Source organism: Pagrus major, chromosome 2 (assembly GCF_040436345.1).
Source record: "Pagrus major chromosome 2, Pma_NU_1.0".
Taxonomy (NCBI): domain Eukaryota; kingdom Metazoa; phylum Chordata; class Actinopteri; order Spariformes; family Sparidae; genus Pagrus; species Pagrus major.
In genome coordinates, this window is record NC_133216.1 from 36,580,324 (window position 1) to 36,597,845 (window position 17,522).

Here is a 17,522-nt window from a genome sequence, read left to right on the forward strand (position 1 = left end):
GTTGAAAAAACCAATAATGAATGTAGCAGTTATTTTAAGGCCATTTATTTACTGGGTATCAAACCTTTTATCATAACATTGCAATAGACGTCAGAGGTGCCTACCTGCTTCAATTGAGTAGTGTATCTCTGCATTCTCGCCTTTGTCTTTATCCAGGGCAGTAACCTGGACCACAGCTGACCCAACTGCTGCAGACTCATAGACAAAGCCTTCATACAGAGCACTGGTAAATATAGGTACATGATCATTTATATCTTCCACTTCTATTAACACACGAGCCAGGTTTTTTCTGTATGGGAACTCTTGGTCTTTTACCTATGAACAAAAAAACCCACAAACAAACAAACAAAAATGACAAGAAACAAGTCATAATTCAGGGCCACTATGAACATCAAAAAAAGAGCACATGTGGCCCAGCTAACATATTGGACATTAGACCATTCCTTGTCAGCTATGTTGGTGATTTCTTTTGTCTGCCTTTTGTCTAGCCACCATTTATTTTTTTGTTCTTCCAACACACACATGCGCACGCACGCGCGCGCGCAAACACACACACACACACACACACACACATATTGAGCCATGAATTTTGTGTACACCTGTTCTACAGTATAAGAACTAATTTGAGCTTGCAGTTATAATTGCCTGCTCTTGCTTGCTCTTAACAGTCTGGAAAGGGGCACGATGAATGGCCAAGGAAATTGAATGACTTTTAGATGAGACTATAATTCGAACAACAATGCAGGAAAGACTGGACACACTCAGTGGAAACTGAGGTGTCCAAAGAGTCAAGACTCTTAAGCTAAGACAGCCACAATATCTAAAATATGCGTAACTGGCAGAGAGACATAGACTTACAATGACAGTAAGGATGTGCTGGGCACAGGCCTCGTGGTCCAGCCTCTGAGCAGTGTAGATGGTACCCAGGGTGGGGTGAATGCTGAAAAGACGCATGCTATTGGGATCAATGGAGCTCTGCAGAGAGTAGGTCAGCCGGTGATGCTCATCACGGTCCGATGCCATGACTTGGACCACCTCAGTGTCAGGTGGCGTGTCTTCAGATATAGTGACATCGTAGGTCGGTTGGGAGAAGATGGGAGGGTTGTCATTGTTGTCCATAACAGTGACATGAACCTGGAACATGTACAAAGAGAAAGGAAGGAAAGGGATGAAAGAAGGCATCAGTGAATGAGTTATACTATCCTGTGCTTGACACACAGTAGTTTGTCAAGCAGAGCATGAGAGCACCACAGAAATGTACTTTGCCTCGGTGAGCCAAAACAGTGATTACAGGATTGACATATGAAAATGTTACTGTTATGAACTTTCAAAAACAGTCGATTAGTTGTGCAACAACCCTTTGTGTCCCTGTGGAGATGAAACACTTCCCTCAAGGGGCAGATACAGCAAGGAACTAGTCAAACCGGGCTGTTATAACAGCAGCGACAGACCAAGAATCCACTTTTGCCACCAGCCATTGCTGTTATAACAACCCAGTTATAAAGTTTTACCTGTCTCATTGAAGAACATCGTCTCCTCTGTTGTTGTGTTTTTTATACTCTCTCAGCTGGTCGTCTATTGCTTAAGAGGGAGATTTAGCTTACTTCCTTATAAGGCCATGCAGCCGCTTCCAGTAGCACGGTGATGTACTGGTCAACTGTTATTCCTCTTTTTTTTGCAAACTCATTGTGAAATCTCGACCTTTAACCCCACTTCAGCTTGCATAGTACTTTTGTCTGATTAATCTCTTCGTTCAATATTGTAACTGTTTCTCATTTTTATAACTTCATCGTAACTTTATTGTAACTTCATTGTAGTCATGACACCAATCATTACACATCTGATTATTAATACAATACGCTAATAGCAGAGCTCTTGTATATTTCTTAATCACTTGTTAGAAATAGGTATAATGTCCTTTTACTTGCCGATGGTATATGGCCGGTGTGTTATGATCTCAACTCTTTTGACAATTTTAGCGGACAAAATACAGTTTATCAGCAAAGGATGAAAGGGCTGTATATAAATAATCCAAGACTGAGCTATTGCTGGGTTAGGTACTGAGATTCCTGACACTGAAAGTGATGCAAACCCCATTCACCAGAAATATATGATGCATCACTGAGCTTGACACTGTACATACTAATTGGGAAAAAAGTGTTGCTAGCTGCACACTTTAGAGTTTTGGGGCAAGGGAGGCAGGATTCCAGCCCTGTGTCAGGTAAGGGACCAGGGCTGGAAGCCAGGGGCAGCAGGAGACAAGCTGCTGCTACAGTGTGGAGGAAAGCAGGGGGAGAAAACAGGTCAGGATCTGGTGCAGTGTGGCTGGTGACAAAAATCGTTATGCCAGAATGAAAAAGCACCAGTCTGGGCAGACTGATTAGCAGGCTGCTGCAGTAAGAGAGGCAGAGTAGGGTGACAAATGAAAGAAAAATCCAACATAAAGTGTCTTAGACTGTATTTATAATTGATGCAAGGGACTTGCGTAGATATCCATGGCGTGCATTTTTGATTTTAGCATCAGATTTCACGCATCCAAACCAACTACGTCCCCACCAAATCACCAAAAAGCTGTCACTATGTTTACTTTCTTTAATTCACTTTGTGATAGATAGCTTGCAGGTCTTTGTTAGAAGTGTGTTACTGAAAAGAAGACAATAACTGAAACTTGAAGGATAGCTTGATCGATTATTAGTCTTAATAACTGAAGTAGATGAGGACATGTTTTAAAATGTAAAAAATGCAACAACCAAAAAAAAAAAAAAAAAAAAAAACCCAACTATAAAATGACTCCATACAGCTAGTCCACAGTAATGAAGTAGAGTGATTTGAAGAGCCACACACCCCCCTTTCACTTCAGGGGGGGGTGTGCACTTTTAGCTTAGCAGCTACAGGAAAGATTTGGACTTAAATAAAGGGTGTGAAAAACATAATTTTGAATCAATATGGGACTGCAGGGCTTCTAGGGATTAAGAATATGCTGAATGAGTTTAATGGAGCCATTTCAGTTTTTTGTTGTTGATCTTCAATTGTTTAGGAGAATGCTGCAACACTGTTCTGATGTGAAGCACCAGAAATGGTTTGTGGACTATGAAGGTTCACCTGAATTGCCATCGGCATGGAGTTGAGTAGATTATGACTGAATTTTCATTTTTGGTTAAACTGTTCAATTGAGGAACAGCAGAAACTTGTAGGAGAAAACACAAGCACCGAAAGCTAATCGATCTCAGTTCTTGTGGTCTCCCTGTGGTAGCCACTGTACATGTCATCTATAGCAGAGCTACGGCTGCTACATGTGTAGGCTTCATTAGCTCTACCGTAATCCCTCAACTATAAAACCCCTGATTTAATTATTATTATCACAGTTAGGGATAATATATGTAATATTGTTGTTGTACTATTATTACAATAAAATCCAGATTATAATAAACCAGAATTTTACCTAAATTAAATTTGACTGTTCATCTAAGTGAGAAAATCCAGGAGATGTTATATGTGACAGATTTTTTAAAAAAATTTTGACTGCATTTTAGATAAATAAATAAAAAATAATAATGTTTTTAAAGAAACTAAAGCTGGTGAGGTGTGATTTATGTCATGTATAAAAAACATTGACAGTTCTGGGTTCTGGGTCTTTGTTTCAATTTGCTATCTTTACACCTTCATTACTGAAGCATGTATTGCCTATGAAAGATATACAGTCATCAAGATTAGAAAAGGAACCATGGGAATAGGATTTGGTGCAGCGGACCTTGAGATGATCACTACCCACAACATCTTCCGATGACCAAGCCTGATCAACTGGACCAAACCTCACTGCATGCATTGTGACCAACACAGGAAGAAAGAGAAGAGAGCCAGGATAATAGTTAAGCTAAACTAGCTTGACTGATATTATTCCACAACCCAGCCTGGCTAATGTCCGGTTGCAGGAAATTAAAATGGATGTAAAAAGACTCAAGCTCACCCAGCAATGCTAAATTAAAGATTGTTGTGCACACATCTTTACAGAGACCTGCTCCATTTAACATCCTGGACCAAGCTATTGTACTTGACTAGAGGATTCTTTCTTCACAGCTGACAGAGCACAAGACTGTGCAAAGGCAAGGGGAATCGGACTCTGTGTGGGAGAAAAATCTAAGGTCCAGAACACTCTGGCCTCACAAGATACGATGTCATACTTACCCTGTATACACGTTAGGCCCGATAAGGTATGGATGAGGGCATAGCAGTGACGTGCGGTGAGGTTCATGGCTGGTGAGGCACTGACTCCATCAGAATCAGATTTACAAATATATGAACCCAACAGAGTAGATTATTCACCATTTGACAGCAAGGGCTGGCTCAATTCATGGCAGAAGCAGCTAGTAGTGGCACTTCCTGCCTTTCACTCCAGTTGCCGGTGTCTGAGGCAGTCACTGCCCTGCCACGGCAACTGCTGCTGTTACTGCTGCTGTTACCGGTGTTGGTCTTCCTTTATTTATTACCTCCTGTTTCGATTGAAAGTCCAGTTTAGAAAATTGTTTGAGCTTGGATATAAAATCCTCCATTGTAAATCCAGGCGGGCGAGAGGGGGAAAAAATATCACTGCACTTGACTCGCTCGTAACCATGGACTCTAAGATTGTTGCTAGCTCACTGTGTGTCTCTTCCCCGTATTTGAACGGAAATGTGAAAATTCAGCGATTTTTAATAAAAAACTATCCAAATTGTTTAAGTTAAATGGAAAATGAGTTTATAGTTCAAACCATTTGATAAATATAACCATTTAATTTATTTGTTTATTATATATTTTATTTTTTCCATGATGACAGGTGAGGCTCTTCCTCCCCTGCCTCTCCTGACCGCACGTCACTGGGGCATAGTGATGTCTGATCTATGAGTTTATATCTCTCATGGTCTTTGCAAACTCAGCAGTTCAATATGTCTACAAAACCAAAGCTGTTGTTTGTGTAAACTCATAGGATGGCCTTCAACCTATCTGCTGTAAGCAGACTAACTTTCCCCCACATTTCTGAGCTTGAAGGATATAACGAGACACTGCTGAAGGTTTGGGAGGGATTAACTTGACAATGCACATTGCATACAGTTGTGCTGTTATTTTGTTCATCCTTGCAAGTTTGTATAAACTACTTCAACGTAAGTCATTGGTCTCTATGAGTGTTCTTCATCTCTCCTGAATGGTCAAGCGGGCTGAAATTCCACAACACTCTGTATTTACATCAGTGCTTTTGATGCTTGATGTGGTGTTAACCAGATGTGTAATTCAAAGTTAAAATGCAGGTCATTTACCTTACCAGTGTCTTTGTTGATGCTGTTTACATTCCTCAAGATGTAAACTACAGAAGGGTCATTGGCAGTCACATGACAAAACAACCAGATGTTGTTTTTATTGCACCTGGTGATTTTAATCAAACACAACTCAGAACTGTAACCCTGGACCATGTTTACAGAAACATTCCTTGCAGCTAAAAAGCCCTTCCCCATCCTCATTTTGGTCTTGCAGATCACTTTCTACAGACTGTTTACTCCAAGCTGATTACCACTAGAACCAAGTCATGGTATACCTAAAACCATCAATGGCTGAAATTTACCTGTGTGCCTGGGTGTCATCTTTCTTATACAAAGAAAATTACTCTCACTGCATGAAAAGTGGGATTTTAGACATGAAGTTGCACTGTGAATTGCTGTGAAATTTCACTTACACAGATCATTTGCAGACAATACAGAAAACTGCTAGGAATGCGACTGAAAACCTGCCCCCACACTTCCAGACACCTCGGCAAGTGTGCTCTCTAGTGAAACTCACATGTAATGTGGTGTTCTTGACAGTAGCAAATGGCATATGACAGCAGGGCAGTGGACAAACACTCAGCTCTGTTTACATCACATTAGGGTTAGGGTTAATTGATCGGCAAAGTGGTAGCAATAACCTTAGCAAATTTGTGTGTGGTTGACCCGTCAAATGGACTACAAACCAGAAAACCAAGTTCTGTGTGCCTCACAGCACCAGCACGCGATGGTCATTTGCTTGTATTCACATATGTGTGACCGTGCCCATATAGGTGGAAAGTTCCAAGCCCTTAGAGAACACAAAAGACCAAGGGCTAGATTTAAACCCAGGACCTGTTCCTGTGAGGTGAAAGTGCTAACCGCTCAACCGTGGTGCTAACTATGACTTTGCCAAAATAAACACAGTGAACTCTGTTAGGATTAGAAATTACAAAATAGCAACACATCCATAAAAAGGAGCCTGAGTTCGCAGTAATTCCTATCCAGAGAAAACAGAGACCCGTGAAGGGAAACAGAAACAGGAGTTGAGGGCTACCAGGCAAGAAGTCTAAATTTAAACCCTGCTGCAACAGTACGCCGTCTGTTGCTCAACTGTGGAGACATTCCCTGGTGGCATGCTGGCCCTCCATCTGGGAGCCTTCTTCCCATTTTACAGGTGTGTGTGTGTGTGTCTGTGTGTGTGTGTGTGTGTGTGTGTGTGTGTGTGTGTGTGTGTGTGTGTGTGTGTGTGTGTGTGAATAAGAAGTATGTCTCTAAAAGAAAATGTAAAAAACAGGGAAAAGGCAAAATTACAAAAAAACAGGCAACTTCATAACCTTAGAAACCAGTTGAAATCCTATATTTGTGTAGATTTTAAATTAGGCTTGACATTGTATCAGAGGTGTGAATCCAACTTTGGTTCTTTTGGAAGCTGAACTTAGTGGAGGTGATGATATTCCATTATAATGACAACTGCATTCTAATTTAACACTACCACAGACTTTGTGCTAAACACTGACTGCAGATTTGCATTAACACCTTTCTGACCGAGTGTATATCAACATTGTTGGCTTTATAAAGATAGGCTCCTGCAGTTTTAGTGAGTCGACTGAGCATTGATTACAGTTTACAGACCCACTTCCTGCTTCAAGTTTGACCTGCTGTACTTTCTTTGTTTTGTGAACACAGTTTTCCCGTTCTATGAGGGATGGAAGCATAATTGAACGAGCATTTAATGTGCATTATACTTTAACAAAGTAGTTTTGATAATCTGGATAAACTACTGGCTTGTTTCCAACCTGTCTGATTATCTCACTGCTTGTGTTTCTCAGCCCGCCTGACTTTGTTTTATTACATCCACCATGTTTCCAGATCTCTACAATTACTTTTGAGCACAACTTGTTTTTGAGAATAATCAATGGGCTGGACAGTTCTTCAAAAGTTTTGGTTCAAATCTATCAAACGTGTACATTTATCTGTGTGTGTACAATGTGTCAAATCTAAATTGAATTATCAACATTACAAAATAAACATTAACCCATTGGTGAATAACAACTATATTTACCATAGTATTACCAGCGTCACGTATTTTAACTGAAAGTTGAAATTAGGAGGTTTTATAGTCCCTTGAAGTTTAACATATCTGGCGTTGGATGTTCAAATGACTAAAAACCGAGTATAAACCCATTACTTAAATTTGAATGTCATGTCTGCGCCACTTGATGTCGCCATTTTCTCTTGCTTCCTCTTCTGTTTCGGGACTGAGCAGCGGTGCGCAAAGGATCTTGGGATATAGCAGGCCGCGAAGGATAGTAGCGGTGCGTCCTCCAAAAAGGGGAAATGAAAGCTGCATTTGTGGGCTGCATTTGAAGGAGCCTTCGAATTTGGACAGCCTTCGTGCAGCGTTGTGACATAATTGGCCTTCAAATGCACCCTTCGAGGGCTGCAGCCCCTGAATTTGGACACAGCCAATGACCAATCTGACGTAGGGTGGCAGGTGCTGTGTCCTGTTTGCCATTTTTGGTTCCTGGTCTTCTTCTAGTTAGGAATCAGCTTAAGCTGCTCCACTCTGTGCTCTCTGTTGTATCGACCACATACTTCAGTCTTTGAGGACACAGCAAATTTGGCCTCCTGGAACTTCCTCTTTGAGGGAGTGGTATTCCTTGCCTGGATTACACCTCATGAAGAAGCTTGTTACTGCTGGATCCCAGGTGTCGACCCCATCTCCCCTCAGGAGGATACTGCATGGGAGTCTATGGGTCACTCCTGATGCTTCAGGTTCCTCGATCTCTGCACCAATTGAGTCAGGGAGCCCTGATTCCTCCAGCATAGGTGGCTGAGTCCCTTGAACCACGTTGTCTCTTTTGTCGTTTTGAGTTGTCTGCCTCTCAAAGCCTCTTGTAACCCGTTGAGTCAGGGATGATTGGCAGACCGGATGGGCTATTCTGCGCTGTTGGCTGAACTTGGTTCTACGTCCTTCGATGGGCATCGGTTGTCCCGCTTGCTCCCTGTGATTCTCTGTGTGTCTGGCAACTCGGCGGATCCTTGCTGGTCGTCTGGAGATTCCCCTTGCTTTGGCGGATCTCCCGTCACTGGGCAGATGGCCTCTCTGCTGCAGGCCTTCCTCGGGTCATCTCACACGAACACCGGCTAGCTCTCCGCTGGGGTTCTTTTGGGTGACTCCTGCCACCATGCCCTACATTGGGCGCCAATTGTTAGATCCCAAGTTTACCCCTGTTCAGGAGGTCCTGGACCAGCTCTCCGCTACAAAGGGTTAGGTAACTAAACCTACAAGGTGTTGCTTTAATATGTATTTAAATAGGGACTGCTTAAGCTGGTAGGGAGAAGACTCGCCTAGCTTCTCACTGCCTGCATCCAAACGTCTACCCTGCTACCTAAGGGACTGTTTCAATTTGGTAGGCTAGAGTAACCATTAAGACCATTTAAGATATTTTACACACTTATCACCTGCTTTTTACTTCCATCAAAGGATCATAAAATCAATGTCCACAACTTCTACTTTGACTACAGTTGAAGGTTTATCACAAAGTTTTAGCAATGGCAAAGCATACAGCTCAAACTTATCTTAATTACTATCAATTATTATCAAGAATACCTATTGATAAAGATCAAATTCAGTATATAATAAAGATTATTCTAAAAGAGCTGAGGCTGGTTGCTCACTCCGTCATGTGGGTTAATCCAAGGTAGGAGAGTGGAGGAAGAACATCGTCTCCTCTATTGCTGTGTTTTTTATACTCTCTCAGATGGCCATCTATTGCTTAAGAGGGAGACTTTGCCTACTACCTCTTAAGGCCCTGCAGCCGCTTCCAGTAGCATGATGACGTAATGGTCAACTGTTATTCCTCTTTTTTTTTGGCAAACTCATTGTGAAATCTCGACCTTTAACCCCACTTCAGCTTGTATATTACTTTTGTCTGACTAATCTCTTCATTCGATTCTATAACTGTTTCTAATTTTTATAACTTCATTATAACTTCATGTAATCATGACAACAATCATTACACATCTGATTATTAATACAATAAGCTAATAGCAGAGCTCTTATATATTTCTTAATCACTTGTTAGAAATAGGTATAATGTCCTTTTATTTGCCGATGGTATATGGCCAGTGTGTAGAGATCTCAACTCTTTTGACAATTTCAAATATAGTTTATATCAGTCACTTGTAAATTATGCAAATGTTTGCAATTTCATGTGTTTTGCTGTTTGTATAGCCTGATGTGCACCTCCCCAGAAATGTAACTGCATGTCACAGTGACGTGCACCACAATGACTGTGATTGGTTGCTTGGAAGCATCGCATTTTCCGGCTTCTCCTCCGGTGCTTAGCGGCGGTGCTATTAACAGAGTTTGTGACCTGTAATTTTCCCAATAAATACACTGCACTCTTTAGCTGTTGCAGTCTCTCATGACCAGCTGGCTGCTGCTCTTCCTCCAGAGCCTATGGGTAAGAAAGTGTGGACAGGTTGAATGTCTGAAGGGCAGACTGACCCCAATGAGCAGCCCATGGGCAAAGGCAGACTTGCCAAAACCAAGACGCTCAAGCCGGGTTTCACGGCCCTCCCTGCAGACATTCTGCCTGTCCGCTCTCTCTCCCAGACACAGCTGTGACCCGAAGGAGACAGTGTGTGTGCAGACCTGCCAGCGTATATGTATAAATGCTCACTACGATGTAGGCCACTTGCATAGGTTACAGCGTCGGCTCTGTGTAGAGCCTACGTGCAACCATAAATCAGCCTTTATTATAACACCACAAGCCAAGCTTGGTAGATGACATAAACGTCTTTAAGTCTTTGTTTTTAATGCTTGACAACCCTAGGAAATAAGGTAAATAAAGTAACTAAAACTAGCTAACTAACAAACATACACACATCAGGTCATTTAACTAAAATCAGTTTAATGCTCCTATTACTCTTGGGCAGGGGTATTCTGAGGTTACATTTTGACAGGCGTCTGAATATTTCCTTAAAAAACATGGATTAAGTGTTCATTTTCAGTTATATTCTTATCAAATTTAAACTTGGACCATGTAAGACTCTTTGATGTGGACCCATTGTGTTATTGTTAAGCATATTTGATAGTATGAGTAGCGAAGCCATGTGAAATAGCCTACTCAGTGATGTCATATTAGAACGTGTGTGCCTGCGTGCACTGGGATGTTTTTGTGAGCATGTGCAGAATAAACGGTCAGTGAGTTCCCAGACCAAAGAGACGATGACGGTCTGTCATTTTTCTCCCGTGAATATAACCATATTAGAAGGTGCTAGCTAACCACTTTGGTGACTGGTAACGATAGACTGCTGCAGAAATGTCTAATGTTACAGTTATCCAGTTGAAAGGGGCAGTTATAAGTCATCTGCAGGCTTATTTCTGCATGTGAGAGAAATAACTATTATTCATTTTGTTCAGACTCTTATAGATTAATGCCAGAAGAGCCTTTGACAGCTTATAACCTTTCAAAAGAGCAAAACCATGGTTCAACAACAGTAACCTAACCTTACCTAACCTAACCTAACAACCTTACCTCTTGGTTAACTTATTGGAGCTGGTGCAGTTATGTGGACACATGCACTGTTATCTGGTGCATAAGCATTTGAAGTTCATAAACAGTTAGTAAGGTAGCCTATAAGCCTATAACTGTTTACCACCAAATAGTAAACAGTTGGTGAAATAAAGGTTATGTGGTACCTGTGTGTATGCAGTGTTGGTCCCATCTGTGGCCTGCACCGTCAGGTTGTAGAAGGAACGCTGTTCAGCATCCAGAGGCTTGGCAATAATGATGGTACCCACAGCTTTCTCTATATCGAACACACTGTTGGTGTTCCCACCTGCTCCGCGAGAGGAGGGAGGTCAGACAGGAGAAGGGGGTGCACACAGTGTCAATATAACAGACCGTTATGACACACACACACACACACAGCACAGCACAATTCAAACATTCAACCATGTGCAGAAATGTCCTATACACAATCGCAAATTTGCTGTAATGCATACGTTTGCATACTGTCAGTTAGGGAACTGACTAACTACAGCACATGACTGGAGACACACACCCACACACACAGACATATTAGCTCCACACACTCCTGCACAAGATCACAGCAGCACAACAAAGCATGAGCACTTGCCATGCAAGCAGCGACAACATGTGTGTGTGTGTGTGAGTGTGAGTGTGAATGTTTAAGAAAGAGATATAGAGAGAGGGAACAGTAGCTCTTAGTAATAACAAAACATGTTTGCATTAACTTTGTTCTTTTTTTCCCCTTTATTACTGAAGTGAGTATTACTTATACTGTATACCGTATACTGAAATACAAAAGGAAGCGTAGGGATTGCATTAAGTGCAGTGGACCTTGAATTGTTCGCTGCTCATATAATCTTCTGACCATCTTGGTCAGTTATCCAAGAAGGAAGAGAGCCGGGACAAGAGCTAAGCAAACCCAGTTTGGACCTAAGTTTGTTCCACAACCCTGCCTACTTCTGGCTAATGTCCTGTCACAGGAAAATAAAATGGACCTGCTGCAGTACGACCAGACGACAGAGCAGAACAGTTTTTATGACATTTTATTATTCATTCATTTATACATATTTTGTTTTGTGAGGAGAAGGGACTACCATTTGCATTTTGTTGTATAACCCTTTGTTGTGGAATGGTTAAAAGGTGAACCTTGTATCTTACGGCCAAAGGATTATTATAGCCCACTGGTGATATTTTGAAGAGAAAACCAGTGTGGGATCTTCAATCTAGAGACAACCCACAATGCAGGACTGGACTGCACATAACTCCCAACACTCAACTAATTAAAAAAAAAAAACAACTAAATATAGGAAAAACTCACTGTTGTCATCAACAGCTTCCTAATTGTCTTTGATAGAACTTAAAAGAGCTACCATGATTTTAAAAAGTAAAGCAGTGTGTGGAAAACACATCAGTTGAGAAATGCATCATTATGGTGATAAGATGACAATGCATTCAGAGTTGAGTATGTGTAGTCCAGCAAGCTTCAGGCTATTGAGAAACAAGAAAATGCCTGCCTTCGGTATCGTATGTGTGAATGCACCACAATAAACATGTTAAATGCATTTTGTCATTTTCAAAACTTTTGCAAATCTAATTTATAAAAATATATGACACAATAAAATAAAATGCATTTTATGCATCCTTGCTTGCATGCTTATATAGCAGGGGTCTCAAACTGCCCCTGGCATTTGTAGACATTGGATCAGTTTTAAATATGTCTGGGAGTAGTTTTATTCAGTCTGTGGGTGTATTGAACAAGAAAGAGCAGTTTGATGAAGAGCTGCAGGCAACAGGATTCTCACCCCTCAACTTCTCAGTGAGGTAACGACTCATTTTCCCTGATTAACTTTATCAGGTTTACTATTATGACTGAGTTTAAATTGGACATTTTGCCAAACAGGCATGCTGTCCCTACTGCTGCACAGAGTAGACGCCTCCCCCAGTTTGTAAACGTTGCGTCCATTGTCATACTATTGATTCTTTAAAATGAAAAATGACTGTGGGGGTAGTTGGCAAGTAATGTAATCAGTTTAGGCCCAACCACCAGGTAACACCGGGAACACAGACAACCACGGCAAGTCTAGTGCAAGGTTCAAATAAGTTATTAATATGAAAAAGCAAGGTTCAAATAGATGAAAAAAATGTGCACTGTTAAAAACTAAATCTGAGCAGAAATGCTACCAGGTGAACCAAGAAATTGAGAAAATTACAAATGTTTATCATTTGTGATTTCAGTGCAAGGTTTCAGTCAGTGATTTATGAGTAAGGAAAAATATTTGAACTAACTGTTAAAAACGAATCATATAAAAACATATGCGATTTTCAGTTTGCATTTTTGTATTATTATGTTAATAATATTCAGATAAAATTCAGATATATTGCGCTTTCTTGGAAACACTGAAGTGGCCCTCCTACAAGAAGACAATACCAGCAGTGGCCCCAAGCTAATCACTGTAACTTAATAAGGGAGAAGGAGTTGTTACCTCACTGAGATGTTGGAGGTGAGCATCCTGTTGCCTGCAGCTCTTCATCAAACTGCTTCTTAGTAATTTCTCCCTGTTTTCCTCTGTAGATGCATTTTTGATGAATTGACAGTGGTCCTAACTGAACACATTGCTTTTCCTGTGACTTGTCTACATCAAAATAAAAATCATTTGCATTGCAAAAGGCATTTTAAATAGAATTGTTTTTTTTATTCCAATAGCATTTGAAGGCATATTTTAAATTGGTGTGAATCAACAAATGTAAGAATTAAATTTAAAAAAATATTTTGCAGGCCTGTTTATATTATATTTCTGACATCAGGTCACAGGTCCGAGGGAGGGGGAGGGTGCCAGAAATGGCCGTTTGAGACCCCTCTTTAGTGCATCCATCTGCAATGATGATTAGCAAAAAGAAAGAGAGAGAGAGATAAGGTACGATGACATATATATGTGTGTGTATGTATACATATATGTACATACATACATATATACATACACAAATACATATATATATACAGATATATATATATATACATATGTTTATCAGTCAAATGTAGTGGTGTAAAATGTGCAATATTTGCCTCTACAATGTAGCGTACAATTATAAAGTAGCAGAAAACTGAAATACTTACCAAGTTATATATATATGTATATATACATATAAACACATATATACATATAAACACATATATACACACATACAGTATACGTATATATACATATATGTGTATATATATATGTATATGTATACATACGTATATATACATTTATAAATAAATATACATATACTGTATGTATATATACACATATATACGTATATATGTGTATATATATGTATATGTATACATACGTATATATACATTTATAAGTAAATATACATATACTGTATGTATATATACACATATATACGTATATATGTGTATATATATATATACATATATACGTATATATGTGTATATATATATATATATATATATATATATACAGTAAGTGATTTGTTAATTTTTAACAGGGGGGATGGCCTGATGGGAGCACCACCCTGCCCTGACACACCTATGTACACCTCCCAGAGGACATTGTTGCAGGACGCCTTAACCATAACTGTGACATTTCTAATTCTACAATTCCATTGTATCCAGTTATCTTCCTTCTCTCCCTACTACAATTGTCTTTTTATAACTGTATTAAAGTAATGAGTGAATACACCTTTAAATTGTATGCAGCGGACTGAGGTTATTCAGGCAGGGTTTTCTCATGTTTCTCACAATACACTACAAGCAGGGTCATTTTAAGTTACATGACCCCTTGGAATTCTTTACCATCTTTTATTTTGAAGATTTGCCGGATGCTCTATGCCGTTCCTGTGTCTCTGACTTCCTGCCGCGTGATCTGCTCTGTGCAGTTTGTGGTGGCTTACGTAAAAAATAGACCAGGCAGCCAGAATGCAAAGCAGCCATGCATGGCTTGACCTCACTGTGCGCCGGAGCTGATCGCAGCCACCTGTGATTTGTAACACACTATCTGCTACTAGCGGATGGAGAGTGATGGCAGGTTAACAAGGGGGATGCTTTTTGGTAATTTTGCTAACAAGGGGGACAGCATCCCCCCTCATCCCCCCTCAAATCACCTACTGTACATATATGTATATATATATGTGTAAATATATATATATATGTGTAAATATATATATATGTGTAAATATATACATATATATATATATATATATATATATATATACATATATATATATATACATATATATATATATATATATATATATATATATATATATATATATATATATATGTATATATGTATATATATATATATACACACACATATATATAAATATTTACATTTAGGGCATTTTGCAGACGTTTTTGTCCAAAGCGACTTACAGTAATTCATACATACATTCATTCATTCATTCATTGATGGCGGTGGTTGCCATGCAAGGTGCCGACGAGCACATCAGGAGCAGTTTTGGGGTTCAGTATCTGGCTCAAGGACACTTCGACATGCAGACCAGGGGAATCAAACCAGCAACCTTCCGATAACAAGACGCTGGTGCTACCCCTGAGCCACAGCCGCCCTGCATTATATATATATGTAAATATATATATATAACTTGGTAAGTATTTCAGTTTTCTGCTACTTTATAATTGTACGCTACATTGTAGAGGCAAATATTGCACATTTTACTCCACTACAGTTAACTGATAACTTTTGTTAAATGACCTGATGTCTCAGGTGTCTATATACTCTTATTGGGGAGAGATCTCACATACTACATAATGATCGACAGGAAAAGGAGTCTGTAATGTCTCCTTCTGGGATAGCGTTCTGCCCTGGCACACCTCCCCCGACTCTTCCTCCTTAGCTCGCAGCACTGCTGTATTACAGAGCGCTAATAAAGGCCGAAAATAAATTAGTCTAATGATATTGATATATACTTATTTATTGTGTGCTGTTTATAATATGCTGTTTATTATATGAATGTAGGCTATTTAGTCTCCACATTGGCCATACAGCATGTCTTCTGTATAGCCTTAACCTTCAAAATCAGACACATAAGATCAATATCTCTCCATCTCCAGTGAGATTACCATTGCCCACGTGTACATGACGTTAGAGTAAGTCGTGATCAAGTTGGACATAGATCTAACCGGCATACATAGTGCGATGATCGCTGCTGATCAATTCTGCGCATGTCTGGCTGATCTTGAACAAGCCTATTCATTGAGCACCACCCACTCTACCAGAAGACTCCAGGGCCTGTGATAGAGAACAAAGGTTACAATATTGTCCTGGTTCAAACCCTGGTTCTATTGGCTGCAGGTCCTCTACCTATTGACCCTGGCAGACAGAAGTTTTGTATTGATTGGCCAGCTATGCACACAGAGTTATTTAAAAAGTCCAGTAGAGTTTAGTTGAGGGCTTCGCCTATGCTAATAGGCATTAGCTAAAGTATGGCAAGACTAGCTCATGGGTAGGAAAATAGTGAGAGATTTGTTTGCGTGTGTAAAAAGTGTTATATGAATGCATGTGTTAATTGCATCGGGAGTGTGTGTACAGGTGCTGCTAACAGCAGGTCATTAGACAGAGCTGTCACCAAGGTAACCCCAGGGTTGTTGCCATGGGAGCAGATAAAAAGACTTTGACAACTTTTTACGAAAGCCCCATCCCCATCCCCTCAATTAACCTATGCTGCAATGTAGTACTAATGTGAAACACACACACATACAAATTGACAAATGTACACTCAGACTGAGCTGCTATGCAGTTTTTCCCCTTGGCCCAACTCCAACCAACAATTCACTGTAAGGCCAGCAGCACAGATGAGAAGCACAGGGGTGAACGATGAGCGTCAACAAAGGGGACAACGGGAAAGAAAGGAAATGAAGTAGACAGCAAAGAGGAGTAGTGGAAGTTGGAAACTAGATACCTTCTGAGGAACAGTTCCTGCCACAAGCGCTCTGCAGAATATAGAACATCTCACGGAAAGACCTGGGACCTTCCAGGCATGAAGCATTGAGGAGAGAAAGGAGAGAGAGGGTGAGACAGAACAGACATAAGAGACCGAAGGAGGTAGACAGGAGGACAGGAAAATAATGCAATGAACAGAGGAGAAGAGGATACAGACTGATGAGACAAGTGAGTGACTGCTATAGAACCTATGACAAAATATTTGGCTAATCCTGAGCCATGAGATGTAGTCTACTAAAAAACAAATTTTTAGTCATTTTGGTTTGGCACTGCTACATTGAATCATGCCTTGTTACTACACTGATACATATTCTGATCGCAACTGCTTTCTCTAACCTTACCAAAGTAATAACTTCAATATAAATGTAACTCTTTTTCTATTGATATCATTTTATACTATTTTCTCAATACATGCACCAGAAAAGACAGTACTCTGACAAATGATATCTAGCATGATATCTGTTATACCAAGGTTTTGATACCTTTTACAAGTATGCATATGAACTTCTTCTTCATAGTATAAAAAAATTGTACTTCTGAAAAATATGTATCTGTTACATTACATGACTTACATTATTTCTATACTTTGTGCTATATGAACACATTTAAACAATCACTTGTGATTGTTTTATTTGTTTTATACTTATTATGACTGTAATAGCTGGGCTTCCAGAGAATGGATCTATACACACCAACAAATTATAAATGAACAAGTGAGAAAGAATGTCTACAGACAG

The 17,522-nt window shown here is 39.9% G+C and overlaps 1 protein-coding gene across 3 annotated transcripts in view; it reads right to left on the minus strand.

The window, feature by feature from the left end:
• Nucleotides 1-17,522, minus strand: part of fat3a (FAT atypical cadherin 3a) — a 208,623-nt gene that overhangs the window by 112,396 nt on the left and 78,705 nt on the right. The window contains exons 6-9 of one of the 3 annotated variants that reach the window (XM_073493717.1): nucleotides 16,745-16,813; nucleotides 10,984-11,123; nucleotides 859-1,134; nucleotides 105-315 (exon numbers count right to left, since the gene is read on the minus strand). In XM_073493717.1, coding sequence (XP_073349818.1) covers nucleotides 105-315; nucleotides 859-1,134; nucleotides 10,984-11,123; nucleotides 16,745-16,813 — 696 coding nt within the window. Of the gene's footprint in view, nucleotides 1-104; nucleotides 316-858; nucleotides 1,135-10,983; nucleotides 11,127-16,744; nucleotides 16,814-17,522 lie in introns of all 3 variants that reach the window. The other 2 variants (XM_073493710.1, XM_073493718.1) reach the window with 2 other exon arrangements.